The sequence below is a fragment of the Pituophis catenifer genome, unplaced genomic scaffold, assembly GCF_029215685.1.
Source record: "Pituophis catenifer annectens isolate HBS135680 unplaced genomic scaffold, rPitCat1.0.hap2 SCAF_1, whole genome shotgun sequence".
NCBI classification, from domain to species: Eukaryota; Metazoa; Chordata; class Lepidosauria; order Squamata; family Colubridae; genus Pituophis; species Pituophis catenifer.
Window position 1 is genome coordinate 294,669,676 of NW_027256881.1, and position 12,543 is coordinate 294,682,218.

A 12,543-nucleotide genomic window follows, 5' to 3' on the forward strand; every position below is an offset into this window, starting at 1 on the left:
TTTTAACTAGGGGTCTTCTATCTTGGCAACTTTAAGACTTGTGGACTTCAACTCCCAGAATTCCTCAGCCAGCTTTGCTGGCTGAGGAATTCTGGGAGTTGAAGTCCACAAGTCTTAAAGTTGCCAAGATAGGAGACCCCTGTTTTAACAGTTCTCAACCGCAGCTGATTTAAAATAGGTGAACTTCCCAGAATTCACCCACCTGCCTGGGGAATCCTGGGAGTTGAAGTCCACCCATCTTAAAGTTATTGAGACTGTGTGGGGGGTTACTGCTTGATCAGAGAGATATAAACCGTTTTTTTGCAAAACACTGTTCTGTTTCAAATATATTTCTACGGATATCCAGTACAACCGTTTTCAACGGATACTCGGAAGCTGAAGCCAACGCGCACCTCTTCCTTTTTCTATATCTGTATTTATACATTTAATTATTCTCCTGTCTCATAAGGGGGGGGACGTTTCTCACAGATGACCCGGAAGCAGATGCCCGAGTTTGCCTTGGGAAGGATGATAACTGACTGATTGGTGTAGTGGTGACGTGACACTCTTCCTGGTTGTTTGGATGCTGGAGAGGGATCGGAGCCGATTACTGGTGCCCAGTCTGGTTTAGCGGCTTTTTGAGGACCCCCCCCGCCCAAGAGGCCCGGACTGTTGTGTGGCTTTCAGAGCGGGGCCAGATTAGGCCGCCGCTTCGTTTCTCGGTAAGTGGAAGGCTGGTCGCTTTTCGATAACCCGAGTCCACAAATGTGAAACCTCTCCAGACTGTTTCAGGTTATCCAGCCGTGACCCCTTTCCATAGGTACCCATTTCAAAGCTTTGGACGGAGGGGAAGCACACGTGCTATCCGGTGAAGTTAAAAATGTAGATCCTGCTTTTGCAGTGATGCCACAAGTTGCACTGGCTGAACCGGAGCAAGAAGCCTCTTCTGGGGTTAATTGAAATCAAATAATCAAGTAATCTGGATGCTTTTCTTACATCTAGGTATATAGCAGTCCTTAAAAAAAAAGAATGGAATATTCTCCTCTTTTATACATGTGTCTAAACTGGCCATCAAAAACTGGTCTGGGCTGTTAATTCAGTATACTGTCTATCTTGACATACCGACTTAACTGAACCAAGATTTATCCAATTACTTTTCTTGGTGTGGTGTACAACATAGTGAGATATACGGTAACTACAGGGACTGGGATTGCACTGGATGTTTAATTTCAGTGTTTGGGCAATTTGAGTTTTACTTGCTTATGTTCAGATGCATCCAATATTTGTGTTCCAATATTTCACAAGTTATATAATTTTTGCTAGTTTTTGAATAAATGTCACATGATCAAAATTGTTCCATCCTAATTGTTGTATTCAGGAAGTTGGGTCAACAGATTATTAGGGCAACAGTGCAATTAATCTGAAGCTCTTTGTTATTGTTATATGTGTGGCTAGTTTAAATTATCCTGTAAATGAATAAAATGGGAATTTAAACTATATTTTATCTCCTATCTCCTAAAGCAGCTCACAAAATAGTAATAGATTGCAAATGCAACAGGTTCCCTTCTACCATATTGGAAGGCCATGTGCGCAAAGAGAGCGTGTGCATGCGTGCTCACATTTGTGAACCAGTAGGGAACGTAAGTGAATCCCACCTCTGGGTGGGTGAGTGGGGGAAATCACATTAAAGCAATACAAACGGCACTGATTCCCAATAAGCTTCTGAGTGCAATTTAAAATGCTGATTATCACCTATAAAGCTCTTAATGGCAGAAGGCAGGTTTATTTACTGGACTGCCTGGACAGCCATATAAATTGAATTAATCCATAAAGTAGATAAGTTAATTCTGAAACTAGAAGGGAAAGCCTCCAATTTAACCAATGTAGTCTACCTCCCAAATTCCCAACAGTGCAAATATAGCATCAATTTCTTATATTGGAGATGAGAATTATTATTATATAGTTGTTATTGGATTACTTTTGTTCTGAGAAGTCATAATTCATGGTACACATGACTTGTTATATTAACAATAATTTATTTATTAAATTTGTTTGCCACCCATCTTAAGGCGACTTTATGGTTTGTAAAAAGAGTCAGAACTTCAGCTATGTGCATTATATGGTGCTTTTCTGTGGCTAAGTCAGAATTCAGGCAGTTTTGATTTCCTGTTATAAACTCCTATGGCATATTTTCAGAGCATTTTACAGGATGAAGAAGGGGTATACTTACTATAATTTCTACAAATCAGAAGACAGAACCAAAGCAATGATGGAAAACAATTAGGTCTCTATCTTTTTAATCATTGTGTTTTATGTGGTAGCCTCCACTGAGCACCGTTTTAATTTCCAGTGTTGCTCTTGGAAATATAGATAACTATCTATGGCATCCCTGGAAGAAGGGCTATGGCTGATGTGTCTGCTGCTTTTTAAGGTTTCATGCTGTAATGAGAATGATGTTTTCTATATATTCCATAGGAAATTATTGCAGCGGTTTATTTGGTAGCTATAGAGTCAAGATACCGGTATAATGGATAGTACAAGCTGTGTAGACTAAAAGTAGGCCTTGCAATCTGTTTGTTTTATATCTATATTTATATCTATATATCTATTGTATCTCTCCCCCCCACTTACTGAGTAGGACCAATATTAAATTTAAATATGGTATATATTTCTAATACAGATAATAAAATCATTAAACTAAAATACAGTTGCAATCTTAGTTTATATTTACTTACATTTATCCTAGTCCTCAAAAGAGTGGTGCTCTTCTTTATTTAAAGAAGCTTTTAACAAGAGGATGAATCCAGCTGGTTGAATGAAAGATGGGAGGATGGCGATGATGATGATGTTGATGATTAATTTTGTATTTCTTTCAATATTCCCAAAGATTTTATGGAGTGTTTGGGAACTGAAGTCCCAAAAGTCACTGTTCCTAATACACCATAAAACCTTTGAGGACTAGAACAGTGAGTTTTGAAATTTCAGGAGCAGAAGAGACTTAGTGAACAACTGTCTCTCTACTAATTACTAATTACTGATTATTATATGAAAGATAAAGTATAGCTTATGAAGAATAATTTTAGCAATATTATGTCTTTTTATAGGTCATATTTGAGCTGAATCTATCGTCAAGATGGTTTTAGCAGATCTTGGGAGAAAAATTACCTCAGCATTGCGCTCCCTGAGCAATGCTACCATTATCAATGAAGAGGTATGTAAATTTTCCATGTGAAATATAATAAAGGCAGCTACATAGAAAAGATTATTATCAGTTTGGGTTTGATAGAAAAGACCCCCATCTTAAAGTAATAGGGTAAAGATTCTATACATCATTAATTATGTGAAATTCAGTGGATGAGATTCAGTGAATTGGTGCCATTTGCCAAGTAGATTTTATAATAGAGATATAATATTCTTATTTCTTATGCATTAATTTCTTTTGAAATTTTTATCTTTTTCTCAGTCCACTATGTCTACTAGATTTAACCATATGAAATTTCATTGTTTTCTGTATTATTTTCCAACCAGTAAATATTAATCTAAAATGTTCATTGGAAAGATAAATTGTAAACATTATAGTTAAATTGTACAGAAACATTTTTGTATCATACCTCTGCCCTTACAGGTTTTAAATGCTATGCTAAAAGAAGTTTGTACGGCATTATTGGAAGCTGATGTCAACATTAAGCTGGTGAAACAACTAAGAGAAAATGTCAAGTAAGTGAACCAAGCCAAGTAAGAATAATGTTGTTTTATCTCTATCTTGAAGTATTAAGTTTATTTATATTGTTAGTGTTGCTTATCACTATAAAAGGGGGGGACATGTAAAGTTTTGAATTGCTGTGATTAATAAGTTCAATTTTATAAAAATTAAATAACTATGTTATTTAATTTTATATAGATACAATTTTATATAAAATAAATATGTTCAGCTGAACAGTTGTTTTTGTTTTTTATTTACTGTGCAGGTAGTCCTCAATTTAACAACCACAATTGAGTCCAAAATTTCTGTTGCTAAGCAAGACATTTGTTAAATTAATTTTGCCCCATTTTACGACTTTTGTTGCCAGAGTTGTTAAGTGAATCACTGTAGTTGTTAAATTAATGACACGATTGTTAAGTGAATCTGGCTTCCCCATTGACTTTGCTTGTGAGAAGGTTGCAAAAATGACACCAGGACACTGCAACCATCATAAATATGAGTCAGTTGCTAAGTGTCTGAATTTTGATCACATAACTATGTGGATGCTGCAAGTGTGAAAAATGATCATAAGTCACTTTCTTTCAGTGCATTATAACTTCAGTGCATTGAACAGTCATTAAACGTACTATTGTAAGTCAAGGACTACCTGTATGTTTTTCCTAAGACCAAAACTTTTCTATATGTTGCAAAACACTACTTACGGAATTTCAAGAAGGGTAAGTAGTATTTAAAACTAATATTAAAAATCAGAATTCTTCCTTGAGAAAGAAGACAAGAGATAAGATTGGTTGTACATTGGGCCAATCTTCTGGAAGGAAATAAATAGGAAGCTGGAATACAAAGTATAGAGAGATCCACTTAAGCAATATTGCTTAAACTGAAAAAAATTGAAAAGGATGCTGGCTGGAGAATTTTGGAAGTTGAGGTCCACACATCTTAAAAGTTGTTAAGTTTAGAAAACACTGATCTAACTATATCAAAAAGTAGGGAAGGTGGGATGAGAGGTTGTCAGGAGACTCCAGGATTGTAGGCTACAGTAGGAAGTTGAAATCTCTGCTGGAAGAAGCAGTAGCCAACCAATTCTGTATTGTTGCCATAAAAATTACACAGATTTTATAGTGATCAGAAACTGTTCTTGATTTGAGGGAACATTTTTGTCTTATTTGAAGATAATTACCATCATATGAAATAATATAGTAAATATTCAGGGATTTTTAAGTAAGAGCATAGTTCACTCTATATTAAGTACCTACCCCAGATCCTCAGTATAACAGTGGAACATAAATTATATTATTTCAGTCCATAATATAAGGGACATTGAAGTCCTCTTATATTAATTTTTCCCTTTTTCCAACCATAGATCTGCTATTGACCTTGAAGAAATGGCTTCTGGACTCAACAAAAGAAAAATGATCCAACATGCTGTCTTTAAAGAACTTGTTAAGGTAAAATTAAAGTATTGTTTTCTAACCTATATCTGTAATACAGGCAAACATTCTAGCCATCCTTATTTTCTTAACTGAATATTTAACCAAGCCCTCTTATCGATCTCATATTCATGTATCTATGTGACTAATGCATGGCCATTTTAAAGTGAATCTGTTGCAATGATGGGGTATGCATAATATTAATAAGGCTCGCTATTAATTGAAACCTCCTGCTTCATAGCATTGCAGCAATTCAGGCAGTCCTCGACATACAACCATTCAATGACTGTTTCCAGTGACAGCATTATGGCATGCTGAATGAAATAATTTACAGCTGGTCTCTGAACTTATAGCTGTTGCAGCACTTACGTGATCATGTAAACAAAAACTGGGCATTTGGCAGTTTGCCTACACTTAAAACTTCAGGGATGCTTCAAATACCCCTCCTTCCCCTGGCTATCTCTCCTCCCAGATCTGTGTTCTTCTGACTAAAGATTTGTTCACTGGGACATTGAATTAAACTGTGTAGAAAGTCCTGAAAATTGAGGGAAATATTGAGAAAAAATTACAAAAGATTCATATGTTCTCAGTGAACATATGAATCTTAATGCAGATAGCCCTCGACTTCTAACAACAATTGGAACCAGAAGTTTGGTCGCTAAGCAATGGGGCATTAAACAAGTCATCAAATACTGGGCCCAATTTTATGTCCATTTTTATCATGGTCATTAAGTGAATTGTGGTTGTTAAGTAAGTCAAGCAGTTGTTAATCCAGCTTTCCTACTTGTCAGAAACAGGATGGAAAGTTCACAAATCACAATTTCAGGACACTTCAACTGGTCCTAAATATGAACCCAAACTGCAATCAGATCCCTTGTCCAAATAGAAACTGGGCACTACCCTGCTTAACTTCTGAGCTAGATAAGTTCAGCCATACCCTGCTTTCTGTTGAGATTTCGTTATGTAGCACCTTTTTTGAAAAATGAAAATATGTCAGTTTTTGCCCTATGATCATCACTTGCAGTTCTTCCTTTGTGAATAGAGCCATGTATTTATGCAATGAGGACCCCAAAGCTGCGGCAGAGAATTCCCCAATTGTGCTAATTCTAATAGTGTAAAATTAAGGACATTTTCCTAACTACTCAAATCAGAATTTTTTCTGAAAGCTAAAATTGCTGATTCTTTAGTTTTAAATCAAGCTGAAAAGTTAAGAGAAATAATTATTATATTTTATTAGTATAAAAATGACATTCTTGTGCTGTGAGATGGCATGGCAGAAAGATTACAATTTCTGCCTCAACAGATTTACATAAAAACACTTTGGTTGAATTTATACATTGCTCTTTGCATTGTATTGATTGATTGATTGTATGGTACGGAAATCCAGACATTAAGTTTTATAGCAATAGCATTTAGACTTACATACCGCTTTACAGTGCTTTATAGCCCTATCTTAAGTGGTTTAGCGTGTCAGCATATTGCCCCCAAACAATATTGGTCCTCCTTTTATCGACCTCGGAAGGATGAAAGGCTGAGTCAACCTTGAGTTGGTGAGAACTGCTGGCAGTCAACAGAAGTAGCCTGCAGTACTGCATTCTAACCACTGTGCCACCACAGTTTCCCACAGTAAATTAGAATTATATGTACACCAGACTGCTATGATTTCTCAACAATCCATAATTAAAATAAGCCCGCTTAGCATAAGGTGTATTGTAAATTGTACTGTTACTTCCTCAAATTGGCTTCTTCTAGTCAATGTTAGACTGTATTGGCTTTGTATCTCTTTTACAGAAATTCTTAAAGACAAAGAGGAGAAGAACCAAGGCAGTCTATTTTGCATCTTAAGGGCACTGCCATTGCCATTGCCAGTAGCCTCAATGTAATATTGAGCGTGAAGGACTGGAAGTGTCCTTTGAGGCAGAGGTTTTCATTGTTCCATTGCTCTCTGGTTGTATGTTATTGAAGCAGAAAGTAGAATAACATAACCTTGATTTCTGACTTTCAGTACTGAGCAGACAAAGTGATACTGAAAATACCCAATATAAAATATGCAAAACAAAACCCAAAGGCTTTGTAAATATTTTGTGATTCTGGAAATTATGCTGCATTTTATTTTATAGCTTGTAGATCCTGGAGTCAAAGCTTGGACACCCACAAAAGGAAAACAAAATATCATCATGTTTGTAGGCTTGCAAGGAAGTGGCAAAACAACCTCGTGCTCAAAGGTATGGTGTATTCCACATGATATGTAACGATAGCTGGTTTTTTAGATAGACTTTTGTAGCACTGGACTGTTAAGTATTTGAATAGATTTCCATTTAGATGGTTGAGCTTCATATGTAGCCAGATCTGCTCCAGAATCTCCCAACCGTGAAGGGAAAGAGTTAAAAAACTCTGTTTTGCTGCTAGATTGAACCCATAAAAAAATTGAGCTGCATTTTCAAATATTAAAGGCTAAGGTGTATGAGGAAGCATTTCGTCGGTAAAATCAGTATCTAATAGTGAAACATAGCTAAACAGTTTATGTGCCAATCTTACCATTTTCAGAAAGTTTATTCTTCTTCCAGCCTTCTAATCTGACTATTTGGACTCGATACTTCCAGAAACTAAGCTCCCAAATCAAAAGAGTTTTATGGTTATGTTTTGTTTCAAATTGAAATAAGCTTGTTTAGGAGGCTGGACTCCATTCTGAACACCTGGACTGCTTTTCTTTCAGTAGATTGACTTTCAAAAATGTGCAGGACCATCCTTGGGATAACTGAATTGGCACATTCAGGAGAAACGGAGCATTCCAAAAAAGGAATACTTGGAGGGATATCAGTAATTCTAAATCACTTGAGAAAATTGTTTTTGACAGGCACATAAACATTTTAAAATAAAACGTAAAAAAGTATTCTGAGAAACTGAGGTTCATAGTACATTTTTGTTATCTCCTCATAAAGCGATTCTTTTTAAATTTGAAAATATTGTAAACTATATGATTTTCAATTCAGTATGATGTATAGCTGATGATGCAGACCAACCTCTACATGATTCATTGGCCATGTGTAATATGTCAAATTTTACTGAAAGACAGGCTTTTGTAATCCAGGTATCTTGAATTTATTAGATTTTTAAAAATAAAATACAAAAATCTTGCTCGTATTACAATTGGCAAAGTTGACAAGATAAAGATATCATGGCTGGAAGACCATGATAGAGCACATGAACAATAGTTGGTAGTAAACAGATTAGATCTATAGCTCCGTAATTGGCTGTACCTTAAAGAAGCTGATAGAAGATAGATATTTCAGACTTTGTATGTGCAACTTCAAATGAATGAAAACGAAAATGTGTTTTTAATAATAGCTTATAAGATTATGTCTTGATTTTGTTTAAATTAACAGTTGGCATATTATTACCAGAAGAAAGGCTGGAAGACATGTTTGATATGTGCAGACACTTACAGAGCAGGTGCAGTGGTTAATTATTTTTAGTTACTTTGTTTTCTTGATAGATGTGTATGTCCTACATGGCTAACAATATTTGTATTCTATAGGTGCTTTTGATCAGTTAAAACAGAATGCCACAAAAGCAAGAATTCCATTTTATGGGAGGTATGTATAATACTTATTACATATAAAGATAGATTATCCAGTTTTGAGATGGTGTCTGTAGAAGTTCACTACATAGATATAGTTGGATAAAGCTAGAACTTTATTGTGATATCGGTTTGATTAATATTTATCAGAGATCTTCAAAAAGTTTAATAGCAAAGTGTCTTAAGCTCAAGTAAATTGATTTGTATATTATCACTGTTCAAATACCTCTTTTACCAAGCTTAGCAGTTTATCTGGAATAAGAAATGGACATACTATTCGCTTCCATATTTATGTGATGCCTTCTTAAGTTTGCATATGTGCTTGTGTGTATATCGATGTATAACAGAAATGTTGGAGTTAAATTAAATTATTTAGCTAAAGAAGCAAATGAACATTCATAATTTGAAAAATATCCAATATCTGTTACCTGCTTGTCTATGAAAAAAATACAGAAAACTCAGTTGATACATTAATGTCTCAAAAAAGCAAAACTCAGCTTTGTTTACAAGTCCTTTCTTACTACCACAGTGCAGAGGTACACAAAATGTTTTATTTCAAACTATTTCAAGGATGTAATTTCACAAAACATAATCATTCTAATCTTATGTAGGTTTGTTTGAGCATTCTCGAAATGGTTTGAAATTTTTTTGAACTTGAAATTACCTAATTTTACGCTCAAAACTGCAGTCTTAAACCTGAAACAGGACATTCTAATGGGATGGTTTGTGCACAAATGATTTGAAATTAAGTGTTTTACATATTCTGTTGTATGTCCCAGCCCTATAGTGTTCTCTCTCTCTGTTTTATTTTAATTTTGGACATAGTAGCTAGATTCATACAATATGCTACAATATGCAGGACCAACATGAATGCACATTACATGTTGATTTATGTGATTAAAAACTAAAATAATCAATGAAATTTATTGGAATTCTTCACTTAAATAAATTAGTCTTGATTCTCATCTTATTAACATAAATAGTGATAAGAGTAGAGATAGAGGTAACTAGTGAGGCATTCAGAATATGTTCCTTGGTAATTCTTGACTGGTACAATGAGACTACCTGATCCTCCACCATCACATGATGGATCTCCCCCTCCCTTCCTTCCTTCCCTGTAGTGATGAAATGTGCTTTCCCCATTACGTAGCTCATCACCTGCTTCTGAGTAATTTTATAACTATATATTATTTTAAGTATGCATTTTTCTTTTAACTAGTTACACAGAGATGGATCCTGTAATTATTGCTTCAGAAGGTGTTGAAAAATTCAAGAATGAAAACTTTGAAATAATAATAGTTGATACAAGTGGTCGTCACAAGCAGGAAGACTCTTTGTTTGAAGAAATGCTACAAGTCGCTAATGCCATAGTAAGTTTTGTTTGGATAATGCTGAATGAAAATTATTCTAGAATTTACAAACTGTACAATGCTTTTGAATGGCAAGCAAATATAGCATCTGTTGCTGATCATTTGCCAGCATGCCTTATAAATCTGCTCCAGAAAAATAATGGATTTTTTTTGGAGCAGATTTGAATTGGTATGGAATGGAGCAAAGAAATCTTGATAAATGAATGAAAATCTGCTTGGATATGGCCAATAAGCTATTGAATTGGAAATGTACTTTCAATTATTCTTTTATCAGGTGATTATAGAATTATTTCCTGTTCTAAAATTATATATTAAGATCTTCAGTATACAGCAGATGTAAAATATACATATAGAGCATTTTGTTAATAAGCATATCTAATTAATCAATGACTAAATATTCCATGTTTCTCCAAAAAGAAGGCCAGATCTTATTTTCTTTTGACCCCTGAAAAAACAGCTAGGCCTTCTTTTTGGAGGGTTCTAATTATTGATTCTGACAGCCCCGCCCAGCAGGAGCCCGCTGCTGGCCCACTTCTGTGGCCGCTTGCCGCCACTTGCACGCATCACCCCAGCTTCATTTTTGCTTTCAGATGCCTGCCAGAAGGCATCTGCAGCCGATAACAGACTTCCGGATCGATCCAGAGCTCTGCTATTGGCTGCAGATGCCTTCTGGCAGGCATCTGAAAACAAAACGGAGGCCAGGGCGATGTGTGCGAGTGGTGGCAAGCAGCCACAGAAAAAGGCAAGGCAGGTGTTGGGGTGTGCAAGGCCTGGTAAGTAGAGCAGCTCCACCCCCCCATCCCCACCCTAGCTTATTTTTTACCTGTGTGCCTCGCTCCAACCCCTGCACCCCAGGGTGGGCGAGGTCTTAATTCGGGCTAACTTTGTGGGTAGGGCTTAATTTGATTGCATAAGCTCAAAAACATTAGCGTATGCTCAGCCTAGGGCTTCTTTTCAAGGTGGGTTGCCTTTTTGGAGAAACACGGTATATGCTACCCAACTCATCATCTGCATTCAGTGGGACTAAAAAATGGGTGCATAGTATTAACAGCATTCATTTCTATTTTAATTTGGAACAGTTGTAAAGAAACTAGTTTACTCAAAATGGCCACTCTTCAAGGGCTAACACAGAACTCATTATACTGAGGCTACTATAAATGTATGAAGATGTATAAATGTATATAGTACTTGACTTACCACTGCAATTGAGCCTGAAATTGCAGGGGCAGGCTGGTCATTAAGTGGGTTATCATGTAACCATCCTAATTTTGTGACATGTTGCAGTGATCATTAAGTGAATGCCATGACTGTACAATTTTGTAAATTGTAGTCACCTGACTGAAGGATGCTGCAAATAGCGACAAATGTGGGCTGGTTGCTGAGGGTCCAAAATGCGATCACATAACTGTGAGAGGACAGTAGACATCAGAACTTTGAGTCTGGGTCGTAATACCTTTTTGGGATCCATTGTAATTTCAAACAGTCACTAAAAGATTTGTCTTTAACGGGGTGTCAAAGTCATGGTGTTACGACGGCGTCACGTGATGTATTGCGACTTTTCCCCCTTCACTAAACTAGGCATGGGCGTGGCCAGCGCATGATGCATCTGGCCTGTGGGCCGCAAGTTGGATAGCCCCAGTTTATAAGCAAGGACTACCTGTAGAGTAAAATGTTCTATGAATACACAAACAAAAAGTAGGATTTCCATTTTTCTACAAATTAAAAATTGAACCAAAATTTGAATTAGATAAATGTTTTATTTAGGTCAGATCACCTACAACTGGCAGCAGCTCTCCAGGATGGAGGCAACATGTTCCCCTCCACCCACCTGAGGATTGAATATTGGATTTAATTACTTACATGGAAAGTGCTTCCCAACTGAGATTTGTTTGAGATTTGATCATTACACATTGAAATAATTAAAATTTAGAACACATATGTGTATTTTCATGAAGCAAATCATTATCATCTCCCTGAATGAAATGAGTATCCCACAGTTAGATGTTTAAAATAAACCTACAGTTTATTACAACTTTGAAGTGGAGCAAGGATAAGAGCTCCTAATGTCTATTTCCCTTTGTTTGTGACATTGCTTCCAGCAACCAGATAATATAGTATATGTGATGGATGCCTCTATCGGCCAAGCCTGTGAAGCTCAAGCAAAGGCTTTCAAAGATAAAGTTGATGTTGCTTCTGTAATTGTGACAAAACTTGATGGCCATGCCAAGGGAGGTGGAGCATTGAGCGCGTAAGTACTTTTTACTTAATAATGGGCCGAGCAACATTGTGACGCCTATAAATAGCTGCATAAAATAAAGAGTTCTGAAAAGACAGAGTTGATCCTGCATTTGATAAGATTATTCAGCTATTTTAGCTTTGCCTTTTGGGGAAATTGAAGCATGAAGAACTATTGTCTCTTCATTACTTACTGTATTTTGTTGGTAGTGGGAGGAAAAACTGAGTTTTTAAACTATCGGGGTTGAG

At 36.1% G+C, this 12,543-nt stretch overlaps 1 protein-coding gene across 2 annotated transcripts in view; it reads left to right on the forward strand.

The window, feature by feature from the left end:
* Positions 1 to 468: 468 nt before the first annotated feature.
* SRP54 (signal recognition particle 54) overlaps positions 469 to 12,543 on the forward strand; it is a 32,114-nt gene continuing 20,039 nt past the window's right edge. Inside the window, exons 1-9 of one of the 2 annotated variants that reach the window (XM_070940497.1) lie at positions 469 to 701; positions 3,084 to 3,190; positions 3,605 to 3,696; positions 5,043 to 5,127; positions 7,230 to 7,334; positions 8,496 to 8,562; positions 8,648 to 8,705; positions 9,909 to 10,059; positions 12,159 to 12,307. In XM_070940497.1, coding sequence (XP_070796598.1) covers positions 3,113 to 3,190; positions 3,605 to 3,696; positions 5,043 to 5,127; positions 7,230 to 7,334; positions 8,496 to 8,562; positions 8,648 to 8,705; positions 9,909 to 10,059; positions 12,159 to 12,307 — 785 coding nt within the window. In that variant the 5' untranslated portion in view covers positions 469 to 701; positions 3,084 to 3,112. The remainder of the gene's footprint in view (positions 702 to 3,083; positions 3,191 to 3,604; positions 3,697 to 5,042; positions 5,128 to 7,229; positions 7,335 to 8,495; positions 8,563 to 8,647; positions 8,706 to 9,908; positions 10,060 to 12,158; positions 12,308 to 12,543) is intronic. The other variant, XM_070940490.1, reaches the window with a different exon arrangement.